A 17,258-nucleotide genomic window follows, 5' to 3' on the forward strand; every position below is an offset into this window, starting at 1 on the left:
ACTTCTTAATAATTCAGCTGTATTTCTTTAGTTATTATTCCTTCTCCTTTCTCCATCTCCTTCTGGCATTCCAGTTTTGTATAGCTTTTGACTTTCATGTTGTCTCTTTATACTACATTCTGAGTAATTTCTTTACCTTATTTTTGTTTTCGTTGTTCAGTTTGATAATTCTGTGTTCATTTGGAGCTCTTCTACTGTAGATGGAAACATTGAGCTTATTATTTCAATTTTTCAGTGCTAGAAATTTTTTAGGTTGTTTTTCACGTCTGTTGGGTCAATTTTGATAGGCTTTTGCTGGTTACTGTTCCCAGTTCAACTAGAAAACCAAAGCAGTGGCATCAACTAGCCAACTTTAATAATTATTCTGTACTGTATAGAGGCAGTAATTTATATGAAATCTACCTCAGAATTGTTGTAAGGAACAAGCCTGAGTAAAGTGCCTATAAAGGTGTCTGGCATAGATTTATAACTCCATGAAGATGTATTAACATACTCATTTTACAGTCTGTATTCATTAATTCTAATATAACTCTGTACATCTACATTTTTGTCATTTTCTGTCGTTTGTAGTTTGAGTTTATAGCATATATTTTTGTTATTTAGTGGACACTTTATTTGATAGAACTTTGTAAATGCTTTCAAACCTAAGTTGAAGTTTGTTGCTCAAAGGAAATTTCGTATTTGCCTTCTGCCATTTTTTTTTTCTAACACAATTATGTAAATGCAAACCGGGCTGGTGGCACACACCTGTAATCCCAGTGACTTGAGACACTGTGACAGGAGGATTCGAGTTCAAAACCAGCCTCAGCAACATAACAAGGCAACTCAGAGAGACCGTGTTTCTAAATAAAATCTAAAAAGGGACTGAGGGTGTGGCCCAGTACCAAAACCAAAATGAAATAAAAATAGAACAAAGCAAAAAAAAAAACAAAAAAAAAAAAAACGTAAATTTGGGTCCAAGATCTATCCATGTTACCTAGCTACAAATTGTGAAATCTCAAGAACTTTGTACGCATATATGCCACCCCTTCCCCATGAAGACCTGCTTTTACTGAGTGAATTTTCTAACATTTCACCACTTTTTGAGTGTGTAGTACTTTATGAGTATGGCTTCATGTAGAGTGTTCCCTAATAAGGTGCTCTGACCTGAAAGGTAGTTAAGACATACAATACTTTCTAGGTTTTATACATGTCTGTGTGATATTTGGTCAATTTCCACTTTTGCTTACCTTCTTTATGCATAGACTTTACTGATGGCTTCAACTTAATTCCTGTTTTCTTTTTTTCTTTCTTTTCCTTTTTTTTTTTTTTTTATTGGAAGACTTAAAGATCATCATCAGTATTTTGGTGGTACTGGGGCTTTAACCCAGGGGAACTGCATTCCCCAGCCCTTTTTATTTTATATTTTGAGACAGGGCTTTGCTAAGTTACTGAGGCTGACCTTGAACTTGGCTGTCCTCTTGCCTCAGGTTTTCTAAGAAGCTGGTATTATAGGCACATGCCCTTGTGCCTGACTCTAGATTAATTTGTTTGAGATGTTTTTTTATATTTTATTATTCTTATATGTCTTATTGCCAAAGGGTTTAAGGGTCTCTTAAAATTCACCACATTACCATAAATTAAAATTCGTTACCACATCAATCCAAAGAAGAAAATTAGGCCACATGTTCTCTCCTACATTGCTTTTATGAAAGTAGAGTTTTTATGAGGTTTTGAAATAATCTTTAGCTTTGTTGAATGGTTAGAGAAGAAAGCACAACAAAATTTCAATGATGTTATTAACCTATTAGTAACAGATTCTTATAAATCTGTAGAACTTACCAATAGAAGTTAGTTACAGGCTTGTAAAGGCTAATTATCTTCCTAAGCAGTGGTATTTAATTCACTTAGACAATTGGATAGTTAGCCCATTTAAGAGAAAACATTTTAATTTCAGAGTATAGTGTTCATCTCTTTAGGGCAGAGAATATTTAGTCATTTGGATGATGCATACTCTAGCACTGCTTGCTTAGCACATACAAGGCCCTGGGTTTAATCCCCATTATTGCAAAAACAAAGAATAGAAGTAGAATATAAGATTTTTAACTTTTCTGAGATTGTATTTCAAAAAGTAAAACCTCTTATCCAAAAAAACTCCTAGAAAATTTATAGAACTAATAAATGAATTCAGCAAAGTAGCAGTATATAAAATCAATATGCATAAACCTAATGCATTTCTATTAATAAGTGATGAATCCTCTGAAAGAGAAATGAGGAAAACCACTCCATTCACAATAGTCTCAAAAACAAAACAAACAAACAAAAAAAAAACCTTGGGAATCAGTCTAACAAAAGAGGTGAAAGACCTCTACAATGAAAACTACAGAACACTAAAGAAAGAAATTAAAGAAAAGTTTAGACAATGGAAAGATTGCCCATGTTCTTGATAGGGAGAATTAATATTGGCCATACTACCAAAAGTGCTCTACAAATTCAATGCAATTCCAATTAAAATCCCAATGACGTACCTCATAGAAATAGAGAAAGCAATCATGAGCTTCATCTGGAAGAATAAGAATAAGAGACCTTGAATAGCCAAAAAAATCCGAGCAGGAAAGGTGAAGCAGGAGGTATCACAATACCAGATCTTAAACTGTACTACAGAGCAATAGTAACAAACATGGCATGCTATTGGCACCAAAATAGACAGGCAGACCAGTGGTACAGAATAGAAGACACAGAGACAAACCCACATAAATACAGTTACCTCATACTAGACAAAGGAGCCAAAAACATACATTGGAAAAAGCATAGCCTCTTCAACAGATGGTGCTGGCAAAACTGGAAATCCATATGCAGTAAAATGAAATTAAACCTCTATTTCTCACCCTGCACAAAACTCAACTCAAAATGGATCAAGGACTTAGGAATTAGACCAGAGACTCTGCACCAAATAGAAGAAAAGTAGGTCCAAATCTTCATCATGTTGGCTTAGGATCAGACTTCCTCAACAAGACTCCTAAAGCACAAGAAATCAAAGCAAGAATCAATAAATGGGATAGATTCAAACTAAAAAGCTTTTTCTCAGCAAAGGAAACAATCAGTAATGTGAAAAGAGAGCCTACAGAGTGGGAGAATATCTTTTCCCCACACACTTTGGATAGAGTACTTATCTCTAAAATTTATAAAGAACTTACAAAACTTACACCAAAAGTACAAAGAACTCAATCAATAAATGGGCCAAGGAACTGAACACTTTACAGAAGAAGACATACAGGCAATTAATAAGTATATGAAAAAGTGTTCAACATCTCTAGTAATTAGAGAAATGTAAGTTAACTCTAGAATTTCATCTTACTCCAATTAGAATGGCTATTATCAAGAACACAAACAATAATAGATGTTGGCATGGATGTGGGGGAAAAGGCACACTTTTACATTGCTGGTGGGATTGCAAATTGGTGCAGCCATTATGGAAAGTAGTATGGAGATTACTCAGAAAACTTGGAATGGACCCACCTTTTGACGCAGGAATCCCACTCCTTGTTTATACACAAAGGACTTAAAATTAGCATACTACAGTAACGCAACCACATCAATGTTTATAGCAGCTTGATTCACAATAGCTAGATTGTGGAACCAACCTAGGTGCCCTTCAACAGATGACTGGATAAAGAAACTGTGGTGTATATACACAATGGAATATTGTTCAGCCATAAAGAAGAATAATATTATGGCATTTGCATATGAATCAATGGAATTGGAGAATATCATGCTAAGTGAAGTAAGTCAGTCCCAAAAAAACAAAGGCTGAATGTTTTCCCTGATAAGTGGATGATGATATACATAATGGGGGTGCGGGGGTGGGGGTGGGGAGAGAAGAATGGAGGAACTTTAGATTATGTAGAGAGAAATGAGAGGGAGTGGGGTATGAAAAATGGTGACATGAAACATATCATTACCCTATGTACACGTATGATTACACAAATGGTATGAATCTGTATCGTGCACAACCATAGAAATGAAATAAGTACCCCATTTGTGTACAAAGAATCAAAATGCAGTCTGTAAAAAATAAAAATTAAAAAAAATTAAGTAAAGCCTCTTGAGCTGAGGAGGTCTAGATAGTTCTGATACAGCACAACTTAAAACTGAGTTTACAGAACAGTGATTCTTTATTCCACTGATAGCAATTGCTTTTTTCAATATGATGAGTTTTGATTTGAGGAGCCAATAGAAGATAATGCTATTATTCAACTCCAGCAGCTTTTTTTTTTTTTTTTAACTTTTATTGTGTGTGAAGAGATTAAAATTGATATTAATAATTTTAAATAAAAATTGTAGACATATTTTACTTTGTTTTTTCCCCATATTTTTTGTTAGTTCATTGTGGTTGTACATAATGGTGGAATTTATATATGTTCATATATGCACACAATTAATAATATAATTTGACCAGTATCATTTCTCAGTATTTGCCCTTTCCCTTCCCTTATATATATTTTACTTTCATACTAATTTCTCTAAAATTATGTTTTCTCTGATAATGGATGCAGCCTAGTGCCCTAAGTAGCTTTCTAGTATGTGGTTACAAAGGAAACAGATACCGTAAATTACCCAAAGAAAATCATCACCTTTAATGGAAATCTTAGCAACTAAGGATACATTCTTCACCTGTGTTTTTTTTTTTTTTTTTTTTTGGATACCACTTATTGAATCCAGGAATACTTAACCTCTGAGCCACATCCCCAGCCTTTTTTATTTTCTATTGTAAGACAGGGTCTCACTGTTATTAAGGGCCTCACTAAATTGCTGAGGCAGTCCTCCAGTTTGTGCTCCTCCTGCCTCAGCCTCCCAAGTCACTGGCATTGCAGGCATGTGCCATTGTGCTGCTACAGGAGGATTTTTGCTTTGTGATGTAAATTTAGATATGATTATTTTAAATGTGAAAGGATAAATTTATCTTCACAGTTTGTTTTAAGACTTTTTTAAAAGTTTAACAAGTAATATCTAGAAGATACATTGATATTGTTTCCCATTGAATTTTAGCTCATTTGTACTGAATAGAATTAGGGTATATGTAAAGATTCTGTCTTTATCCTTAAAAATGGCTCCTTAGTATTTGCTTCTTTGATTGAAGCTGTAAGTATCTACAATCACTCGAGCTTTTTCATCTTGAATATTCTTTATTATCCTCTATATAACTAGATTGCTTTGAATTCCTTGATTCTGTTTTCTAGCACTTCACCTTACATACCGGGTTTTTCATTTGGTTTTAGGCTACTTGTTACCTAAAATGTTTCTTAAAATATTACCCACTTTTTAGGGTTTTTTTTTTTTTTTTTTCAGTTATTGTCTCAATTACAATGTCTTTTATGATTCTCTGCAACTGAGTATAGTCATTCTTCAATAAGAATGACTATAAGCTATTCTATATCACTTGAATTTCTCTTTTGATACGTAGTATGTCAAAATATCCCATATAGAGAAGATAATGGTTTGCAAAATGCAGTTTCTTGAATAGGCAAATTGACAGAAAGTGGAAGAGAGGTTGCTATGAGTTAGAGGCAGAGAGGAGGAAGGAACTATTTATTGTATAATGGATGCAATGTATATATAATGGATGGGGTTTCTGTTGTTTTGTTAATGGATGTAGAGGGAAGGAGATATTTGTTGTTAATGGGTGCAGATAAAGAAAAGTTTGGGTATAGATTGTGGTCATGGCTACACAACATTATAAATGTATTTACCCTTACTAAATTGAACATGGTGAATGCTTACAATGATAAGTATTATGTGTACTTTACAACAATAAAAATGTAGTTTCTTGGCAAAAAAAAAATCCCATATATGCATTCTTTTTCTTATGCAGTTAGTCCATTCAATCACTTGTTTGGTAGAATTTTTTCTTTTTTACTAATTTTACTAGGTCACTAAAGAAAAGTGGGTATGAGCATCAATATTTGATTCTAGGGTCACTGAATCCAAGTACAGAATTGTATTGCATTGTGAACTAACATTTCTTGAAATTTATATTTGTATGTATATTTGTCCTCTAGGTGGCAGACTCTCAGTTAATTAAAAGTAATTTGGGTCCAAGACTCTTGAATATCATTAAATGTGAAGAGTAGAACTAGAAGGCTGGATTTAATCCCCAGTACCATAAAAACAAACGAATAGAATATAAGATTTGGTGTATGTTTTACATTGCTTGGGAGTTATATTTCAAAAATCTAAAACCTCTTGGGCAGAAATAGAGAAATATGTTTCTGTGAACTTCATTTTGGATAGTAGAGGTATGCTGTTACTAGCTTATACCCAAATATTGATCCCCTTCAGAGATGTACTTCTGAGTAGCTATTTCATTTGTGTTTTAAGGTTTCATTTTTTTCTGCTTTCTTCATCCTTTATAAATAAGTGATATAGACCCGAACTTTGTAGGACCACCAGCAATTTTTTTCTTTGCTGTTAAAAATCATTTTATTTTCCCCTTCCTGGTGATGGAACCCAGGGCCTCATATATGCTAGGTAACTGTTCTACCTAGCCCCCGAGGTAGCATTTTGTTGTTTCCTTTTTCTCTTCTTTGCTTAGAATTGGGTTGATTTAGGTTATGGTTAGCTTTGAGAAGATATTGCCTCAAGTGCTGATAATGTATTAAGATGATGATGTGAAATCTAGAGGAAAAAAAGTACATGATATATATTACTATTTCCAGAATCCTTAGACTTTCGGAGAATTGATTCTCTCCATATTATTATTAAAGGACATGATCTCCACTATCTATATTCCCAAACTATATTTAAGGTAGCTATTTTGTAAAATACAATAGCCCTCTTAAAAAATCTTACTTGCAACTGAACAGTACATATTGTAGTTACTAGACATCCAATGAAATGCATTAATCTTTCCAGATTGGCTACAATTTTATTTATTTAGGATTAACTTTAGTTTTTTTTAATAAATACTAGAGTAATACTGAATTAAAACCAGAATTCTTACAGGATTCAGTTTAAAAACCACTTAATTTTCTTTATCTTCTAAGTCCTAGTAATAATAACCTCAAAGATTATTATTGATAGACTTAATACCTTATGTTTCTTTCTGCATTCAGGTTATAGTGATGGGAGCTACTAATCGTCCTCAGGACCTAGACTCAGCTATAATGAGAAGAATGCCTACAAGATTTCATATCAACCAGCCTGTAAGTGCTCTTGATTGTATTATAAAACAGTTAAATATTCACCTTTTTAACAGGTCTATCTGTGATTTTTAAAGAAGGGAATGTTTTGTTTCATAGGACTCACTTATGATAGGCAGGGAAGGAATGGAGCAGGAAATTTCACAATTGCTTCTTGAGCTTTCCACTCTTTTCTTTGCATTTTTCTTTTTACCCTGAGGTCAGTCGTTTTTGCTCCCCTTCCAAGAATATGATTACATCAATTTTGCCTAGGTATTTTAATGATTTACTTTAGGAAGGAGATGTTAAAAAAAATCTAAATTATATTTTTGGATTAGCATAGAATAAAAATTGGGGAAATAAATGTTAAAGACTGTTTTATTCTGAAGGCCTAGCATGAAGAACTACTTGGTTTTGATTAATTATTGGTAGATGTAATCAGTGCTTCCCTCTGACTGGATACTAATTCTCAAAGCTAAAGTATTACACTCTAGCTTAATGCAAATTTGTGGCTGGTGTTGAACCATTACTGCCTTCTTTTTAGGATTTCTTTTGGTTAGTTAAGATGTACCCTCAAAGGATGACTATAGTTTTTTGATGCCTCTAAATTTTGCAGAGAATCTTAAAATATTGAATTTGTATGCCTTCAGATTGAAGAAAAAGAAAAAAAAAAGTTTTCCATGGTAGAAGATATTTTCTGTACAGTCAACATATTAGTTACACTTATAGCCACTTAGAGGAAATGTTAGTTTGTTATTCCTTTCAGGTTTGGTGGTAAAAATATTTATAATTTCATTTGTAATCTTTGACTTAAAGTTATTCCATAATTAATCTGAAACTTATCAGATCAGTTTGTTGAAGTAAAAATGGTATTCTAAAGTTTGATTGTTGTGGCCTGTATAAAATTACTCACATAAACTATTTGCTACAGTTAGAATCTCTGGTACCTCTGGTTCCTCTGAGGATACAGTGACATATTTAGTCACTATATTTGAAAATTACTTGATAAATGAATGAAGAGATTTTTAAAAACTTAATGTAAGAGAGTATAAATTATATTATAAAATGTATTTTATAGGTCATATAAAATATAATGTATTATATTTGAATACTTACCAAGTATTAACTTTTGTTAGATACTTGCTGGTTCTGGTGAATGAAACATTGCCCTTTTTCTCAAAGAACTTTGGGTTACAGGGAAAGCAGACAACATAAATAAATAATGTAAACATGTTTTATAAAGGTATGTTCAAAGAACCATGAGAATCTGATATAAACTAATAATTCTGTCTGTGGAGTCCTTGGGATATGTGGGATCCAGTTGGATCTTGAAGGATGGTAGGAATTTGACAGGCAAAATAAAACAAGGGTGGGTGAGATGAGGAGAGTTTCCTGTCAGAATGAACGAAGGCAGGAAGATGTAGAATCAGTGTGAGTGAGTTTTAGGGGTAGCTCTGTACAGTCAACATATTAGTTACACTTATAGCCACTTAGAGGAAATGTTTGTTTGTTATTCCTTTCAGGTTTGGTGGTAAAAATATTTATAATTTCATTTGTAATCTTTGACTTAAAAATATTTTGACTCTAATATGTTGATGAAACTGGAAAGGTTGACTGCAACCAAGTTTAGATGAACTTTGTATTCTTTGTACAACAATGTACTATATTTTGTAAACAAGACTTTAGGACATTTTAAAGTAAATTAGTTTTCCCGTAATTCTGAACCCCAAGATTAGTGATCTTTATCAGTAATTCAGTTGGAGTCCCATGGACAACAAAGGATTCAATGAATAGTATTTATCAAATAATAAAAAATACCTTGTAATCCAATAGAAAAAGAAAGGTTTTGATGTATAGGGGTATAGAACTTAGGGTGCAAAATGGAAAGTAGTCTTTATTGAAGTTATAAATATAATGTATGTTATCAGACTGATTTGTAACAGGCTTCATCAAATTTGTTATAAATTTGTGTATGGATAACATAGAAACTAGAATTTCGTTATTTCCTTTTCATTCTGTTTTTAATGAATACACATATACATTAGAGGAATTTCTTTCCTGTGTAACTGCAGTGTCAAAGTGTAACCTTACCTTAAAATTCCTCTTCAAATAAAATGCTTACTTAGAAAAAGTAGTTATTGGTGATCACATAACATACTAAATTAACCTTCATGCTTAATACATATGAATTACAGAAACTGTAGCATTTTATTTTGTTTTTCAGATAATTTGATTTGATGCTCATTGCAATCAGCATTATCTTGTCAGTGGTTGGAGGAGGGGATTAAGGATGAATTCTGCCATGATAATTTAAAAAATCTACATAAGTATTCTATAAGTATTGTTTCTAATATAATGTGAGACACCACTGGGAGGAAATTGTTGGAACTAAATAGAGATTCACTGATAAGTGTTAGTGAACATGGATATTTTATGTTAAATGGAGGCACTAACAGGGTATTGTTGCCCTATCCTCCAGTTACTGCAAAAAAAAAAAAAAATCTTATGGCAGCCAGGTGCAGTAGTATACTCATATACTCCCAGCTACTCAGAAGGCTGAAGCCAGTTTGAGGTCAGCCTGGTGAACTTAGCCTGTCTTAAAAGTAAAATGAAAAGAGCTGGAGATTTAGCTCAGAGGTAAACTGTCCCCCAATTCCTCTCAATCTTAGGGTGGCGGTGAATTTCCATAAGTTTCATAAAGGAAGATTGCAGAACCATATGGGAAAAACATTGTAGTCTTAGATATTCCTTCACTCATTTAAATAAAGGCATATTCTTTCCCATACATTATGATAGGCACTGGGGATACAGAATAAGAAATAGAATTCAGTGGCATAACCATAGATGATTACTATAGAATATCAAAATAAGATCTTGCTTTGATCTCTATCAGAGTTTCTGTCATTTATTTATATCTTTAGTGGTACTTGGTTTGAACCCAGGGGTGCTCTACCACGGAGCCAATTCCCAGCCTTTTTTTTTTTTTTTTAATAATTTATTTTGAGATAGGTTCTCACCAAGTTGCTGAGACTATCCTCAAACTTGCCATCCTCCTGTCTAAGGTTTCCAGGTTGCCTGTAATGACAGGCTCTGTGGTACAGCAAATTTCTGTCATTTTGTGTAGGTATCATCACATAGTTAACAAGGGAAGAAGTGTTAGGAAAACTAATTGGTCCTTTTTAAAAAAATGTTAACAAATTATTCTGGATTTAGGCTCTAAAACAAAGAGAAGCAATCTTGAAGCTCATCTTGAAAAATGAAAATGTAAGTAGAAAATTATTTTTCTTTATAATTTGGTGTTTATGTTCATAAAGTCATTTTAAAGAGAAATGAAGGAGGTATTTGAGAGTAATGTGGCTTTCAACTTGACCAAAATTACGGTAAAACTGTAGGCTGCTCCTGTAACTCAGTACCTTTGAACTAGTTAAGTGAGCATCATGTTTTTGTATTAATACTTTTTGATATTTTTCAGACCATTCTGTAAGTACATTTATTTTTTATAAAGAAAAAGAAAATTTTGTTTTGATTGTTTCTACTTAAAATATTTTTTGAACTTGAAATTTAGATTTAAGAAGAATCTTCAATATCTTTTGTATTTAAGGTTTTTAAAAAATTAGACCATATAGTCAAATGGTTGAAACATTAAAATGCATATATTGAATGGTAAACAGGGAAAAGCCTCCCTTCCCTTTATTCTGTACTTTGATATTGCTATTTACCTTTATAAGCAAATTAAAATATACTGTTTTTCCTCCTTTTTTTATATAAGCCATGTTAATAAGCCATGCACACTGTTCTGGGCATTGCTTTCTTATCTTTGAGGTCTTTCCATGTTAGCATATAGTTCCCTATTCTCTCTTTATACTGCATGAAATTATATTGTATAGCTACACTGTATGTTTTTAATCAGTGCCATATTGAAGGACATTCAGGTTGAGTCTAGTCTTTCATTATTATAAAAATATGGCATTGAATAACCTTGTACCAGAATATTAGTACATTTACAACACTATAGCCAAAAAAGAACTGATGTCTAAATAATACACTGGATTCCTGAAATATGTTTTTTAAGGTTTATGGATTGGTATTGTTATGATTTGGATATGAAATGTTCCCCCAGAAAGCTCATGTTAGACAATACAAGAATGTTCAAAGGTGAAATGCTTAGACTGTGAGAGCCGTAATGTAATGAGTGGATTCATTCACTTGATGATTTAATAATTTGAAAGCACTACTGTACTGTATGATGACTGTAGACAGGTAGGGAATAACTGAAGGAAGTGGGTCACTGGGGGGCATGCCTTTAGGTCTGCTACCTTTTGTTCCTGCCACCTCGAACACTCTCTACTTCCTAACTGCCATGAACTGAGCAGCTTTCCTCTGCCATGGCCTTCTGCCATGAATTCTCCCTCACCTTGGGCCCAGAACAATGGAGTTGGCTGATCATGGACTGAGCCTCTGAAACTGTGAGCCCAAAGTAAAATTTTCCTCCTCCTAAGTTGTTCTGGTCAGGTATATGAGTACTAACACATGTATGTACATTAGATCACAGGTGCAAATTGTAACTAGTCCTAAGAACTTATTCTTTGATGTTTTAATATATGAGGTGTATGTTAAAAAAGCTCCCAATATTATTGTGAATTTGCTCATTTTTCTACATAATTAGAAAATTAATTTGGGGCCATGATGTTAGGTGTGTACAGGTACAGAGAATTTTTTTTTTCTTCAGGTATGTTATTTTTCATGTAGTGACTTTTTGTCCCAATTAAGCATTTTGCATAAAAATGTTTGCTCTGATGTAACTTGGACTATATTAACTTTCTCTCAGTGTTTGCTTTGTATGAAAATTTCAACTTTTTACTTTCAACTTTTTTTTTTTAATGTAACACAAAGCCTGTTTTCTTTAGCATAGTTGTGACTTTTAAACCTCAGCTACATTTTTACATTTTTATTACATACATATAAACACTCAGGATCTTGTCTTTTACTGATTTATTCTATTTGTGATGATTACTGGTAAATTTGGGTTTATTTTTATTTTAATCTTGCATGTAGTATGCTTTTGCTTTCTACCCCTACCCCCAGTCCTTTGTTCATTAGTATTGCTCTTGTAGTTCTTATTCTCTTTTTTCCTCTTCCTCTCCTGAATTCAAAGTTATACATTCTCTTTGTACCCCTTAGTGGTAACCTCCCAGATTTTTAGATATATACATAAAGTCTAATTAATATCTCTTCCCTCTTTCCAGTGCTATAATTATAAAACCTTAGAATGCCTTAACGGCTGGGCAAGGTGGCACATGCCTATAATCCCAGCTACTTGGGAGGCTAAGGTAGGAGGATATAGTCTTGGCAACATAGCATGACCAGATGTAGATGATAGTAATAAATACATCCTCTTTTTTCATTTTCTTCATCTATAAGTTTATGATGGTGATTTTATTCTCCCAAGGCTGTTATTTGTCTTTGACTTAATTGACTTGACTATAAGCTTAGGTTGGGGACCAAAACTCTTAAGTGCTAAAATAAAACACATTACATTTAAAAGGAATGTTAAATAGAGTGTTCTTGTTTTTTGTAATGGACTCTGGACTTAAAAATGCAAGCTATATGCCAAGTATGTTGAATATATTATAGAAGTGTCTATTTGATACCTTCTTTAGAGGTACGGAAGTGAATCTAACACTGCTTGAATGTCTTTTCTTCCTCATCACTCCACAGTGTATCCAGTAACTTACTTCCACCATGATAAATGATAATGAAAATTGGATTTCAAATTTCTAAACTTTTGTGGTTATTAAAGAAATTCTAAAATTGAAAGCACTTTTTAATGTTTCTCCTCCTTTGACAATATACTTAACTTTCTTTGACTCTGAGACGGATGTTTGCAAGTATCCTTTGCAGTATATTTTATATTTGTTTCTTAAACCCATTTCATGTTTGTTTAAGGTGGATAGGCATGTAGACCTGCTAGAAGTTGCCCAGGAAACCGATGGCTTTTCAGGAAGTGACCTAAAAGAGATGTGTCGAGATGCTGCCCTCCTCTGTGTCAGGGAATATGTTAATTCTACATCAGAAGAAAGGTATGTGTATATTTACACTTTTTTCTGGTATTAAACCTTTTCGAGATTTTAGTTTTAGTTTTTAAAAATTTTGCTTTGCAATAGTAACCCTACTTATGGAATAAAAGGTAAATTTGAATAGACAACCCCCTGCTTTATTTATTGCCAATTTCTAAAGGGGAGTCCTAAAAAGGAAGGGAGGAAGGGCGGTGGAGAGGCTCTAGAATGAAAGGGGGAAAAAGCTGAATTTCTACTGGTAATCTGTGGAATAGGTCATGGAAAACTGACAGAAACCGAGGCATGCCTATCTCTGTTAGGAAAACAGGGTTCTTTAGCATACCTAGATTGCTTTTGCATCTTATTTCCATTATATAGAGAAATGAGTGTCTTGTCTTCCAGGAATTTCATGTGTAAATTAAAGGGGTGCTAAATCCTAAACTTGTTAAAATAATGGTATTTACTAAACAAACCATTTGTCAGTAAAACAAATTTTACTTGAAACTAATTTCAAAGTATGATAAACTTGAGAATTCAGTTTTGTACTATCCTTAATTATTACAGCAAGAATACTAGTGGACTAGAATAATTCAGTCTTATTGACCTTGTCCTTTAAGGAAGTTTCCCAAAAGGCCCCTAGCCCTGAACAAATACTACTCTGCATTTCTTTTCAGAATAGCAACCCTCTAACCAAGAATTCCTGAGACTCTTAAAACCAATATGTTTTGGGGGGTTATGTTGAATGACATGTCAAACTCTTGCCCCTTTGTTTCTCAGTTTCCCTTCTTGAACTCCCTGGGGTTCTTAATCCAAGTGATCTTTTTGCCTCTGGTATTTGTGTACTTCAGCGTAGTATGTTACCATAGCATGCTTCTGCAAAAACTTTTTTTGTGTGTGTATGGAAAGGTTTGTGTGAAAGCTACCCCATCAACCAGTATCTATGTATGCATGGATTCTGGTCCCATTGATAGTACTTCCTCAAGCTCTATTGTGAAGAGGTTCACACCTATATTTGTTCCTAGATTAATCCAGCTACTTTAGAAAGTAGGAATACTTTTGACTTCTGCAGCCAAGAATCTACCTTCCAAAGGTCTTTATTGTTGTCAAAAAAGTTGGAGAAATAAGGTGGGTGCAGTGGCATATGTCTATAATTCCAGCAACTTGGGAGGCTGGGACCAGAGAATTGCAAGTTTGATGCCAGCCCTAGCAACTGAGCAAGATTCTGTCTCAAGATAAAAAACAAAAAAGGACTGGGGAATATAGCTCAGTGGTAAAAGCTCCCTTGGGTTAAACCCCCAATACAAAAAAATAAAAGGGGAAAAATGAAAAATAATTAACCCATATGTAAATTTTGTTTAAGCTAATTATATTAATAAGAGGACATGTTTTTCTCTTCTCTGAATTTTTTACATTTCAGTACGGAAAAATTCGGCTAATAGACATGGGTTATCAAAACTTTCCCTGAATATTTTTTCCGTAAGTGCCTTTGAATTACAGAGGAGGTGTAATATACTTTCTTTTTTCTCATGATGAAAGTGGGGAGGACTTGAATTGGTTTTTTTTTTAATTAAAAATAACAAGTTTGAAAATGCTAAACATGTACATGAGTATATACCTAGGAATGCTCCATGTCTATTCCATTTTCATAGAAGTAACCTTTGATTTCTTGATGGAAATTACGTACCTGTTTGGATAAACTGATAAAACTAGGTAACATCTTCACCTTATGGCAATATTCTGTACTTACATATTCTTGGTACGAAGTATTTGATTTTAGCTAGCTATTTTAATTTCCTACGTTTTAGCAGTCAGTGCCTTTAAAAAATCTCTTATGACTTGTGTATGCATAGGTAATTCCTGAGAGAATTCACTGTGTTAATTGTGGTTGTTTGGGAAAAAGTGACTTTATTATTAACACTCTTTTATTTTTCTACTCTTATTTTTTATTTTTCTGTGCTTTTTTTTTTTTTTTTAAATCTTGGTAGGGTGTTTTAGGGAAGTGTATTGTAAAATTATTTGGATTTTTTTTATTTTAGTCATGATGAAGATGAAATTCGGCCTGTGCAACAGCAGGACCTCCATCGGGCAATTGAAAAGATGAAGAAATCAAAGGATGCAGCATTTCAAAATGTTTTAACACATGTTTGTTTAGATTAAGAGTAAAGATCATTTGTACAGTTTGGTGATCTAGTTCGGTGTGCCCTCTTATTATGGAAATAGAGTGAAAGGAGTGCTCTTAAAACATTGAGGGAGTTCCACATTTATGATTTTTTACTCTGAATTCTAAGTTATTGAGGTATAGTTGTTATGTAAATGGCATGACTACTTGTCAGAAATCATGAGGAGGAACAATGTAATCCAGCCCAAGTGTGGGTGCTTGTGTTTGACCTCTTTAGCCATATGTTGTTATAGCCTTATAGAATCTAAGCTGGTCTTAAAGTAATAAATGATTCATTGGGTCGTTAGTGAGAAATGGGAATGTGGTAGGTGCTGGTTCCTAGACATGTATGTATGAGTGTGTGTGAGAGAGAGTATGTACGTGTGTATATTAATTGTATATATCCACACATTTTTTTATTGACATTCTGTAGATATGTTTGAATACAGAAACTTTTTTTTACCCCAGCTACTGAATCCAAAAGTACCAAATAGTATAAGCAAAACTAAGATTTAAGGTTATGTTCAATAGGTACAGTGATTCAGCCATTTCTGATTGTCATTTGTTTTATCTTTTTAAAACTGAGCATTTCTTTATCTGCAGTTGATTAGTTGAATCAGCTACATCTGAATATGTCCTTGTGGCTTTGTCATAATGGTTGTCAGGATAATCAAATAAAAATACTTGTTCAGTGATCAGCATTGGATGGTTTTTAGGCAGACGTGGTCAACACTGATTTTGCCTCTTTCTGCAAGCACACTGAGTAGACTTTTTAAGTTCTCAATTGATTTTTATTAAGGTGGATTGAAAGCCTTTCAGAAGAATAGGTTTGAAAAACCTCAGTGCCCTTCATGTACATGACTTTCCTTTCTTCTTTTAATGTAACAGATGGTTCTGTTGTAACCATGTTTCTTAAATGTTATTTAAAAGTTATATGTTCTTTAATTATGGTCAAATATAATTTGGTCACCAAAAATGAAATGATAGTTTAAAATAAGTAGCTGTTACTAAATGCTAAGAATACTCATTTTGTAGCTTTAATTTAAAACATTTTTTTCAATGTATTATAAATTATGGCCTCATTAAGTACAAAAGTACACATCAGAATTCCTATATTATATCTGTAGTTATTTGATGCTCTGTAACTACACAAAAAACTTTATTTTAGTTTCAAATTCCACTAACCAGGAATTTTGTTATAGGCACCTGAATATACAGCATGAGTAAAATGGCATGACACAATCTTAAGGTGCCTTTTGAATCATCAGAAAGATTAAATTAAGTTTCAGATGCTTTTGTTTTTATTATATTTCTTTGAAAACTCAATCATTGTTAATGAGTTATTGGATTAATTTAATTTCTCTGATAATGTCTCTCACAAGAACCTTTTGGATAGTTTTTTTCTTTCATTTGTACTGTGGTGGGATAGAGGTTGCAGAACATTTTGATAACAAAAAGCAAGTTATGAAAGATTGTAAGCATGATGGAAAAAGGAATGCAAAATATAAGATACCAAAAATTTAAAAATTTTTTCCATTTTTAATAACTGTAGTATATATACTAGTGTTTTATAAATATGTAATAAAGGGGTCCCTCTTGATTTTTCTCCACTTAATCCTTGGTCTTTTTCAGTTATTTTAAATGTTATGGGGGTTTTGGGTTTATAAAACTTGTGTTTGTATAGTTTTTATCTGGAAATGTAGATTTCATATTTTTATAGCATACATTTTAGTATCTAATCATTATTTTGTTTTAATATGAATTTCATGATCATTTAATTTTAATCTAATGGCACGTTGTTTGAAAATATGTGGTGATATATCCCTCCTCATGTCCTTTTTATCTTAAATTCAGAATATCCAGTAGCTAAATGAAATTGTTCTGATA

General features: G+C 32.9%; 1 protein-coding gene across 2 annotated transcripts in view; it reads left to right on the plus strand.

Moving 5' to 3' along the window:
* The window catches only part of Atad1 (ATPase family AAA domain containing 1), a 42,472-nt gene extending 25,496 nt beyond the window's left edge, over nt 1–16,976 (plus strand). For both annotated transcript variants that reach the window (XM_047553711.1, XM_047553709.1), the window contains exons 7-10: nt 7,092–7,181; nt 10,371–10,421; nt 13,104–13,237; nt 15,250–16,976. In XM_047553711.1, coding sequence (XP_047409667.1) covers nt 7,092–7,181; nt 10,371–10,421; nt 13,104–13,237; nt 15,250–15,370 — 396 coding nt within the window. In that variant the 3' untranslated portion in view covers nt 15,371–16,976. The remainder of the gene's footprint in view (nt 1–7,091; nt 7,182–10,370; nt 10,422–13,103; nt 13,238–15,249) is intronic.
* Nucleotides 16,977–17,258: the final 282 nt, after the last annotated feature.

Source organism: Sciurus carolinensis, chromosome 5, assembly GCF_902686445.1.
Source record: "Sciurus carolinensis chromosome 5, mSciCar1.2, whole genome shotgun sequence".
In the NCBI taxonomy this organism is placed as follows: Eukaryota; Metazoa; Chordata; class Mammalia; order Rodentia; family Sciuridae; genus Sciurus; species Sciurus carolinensis.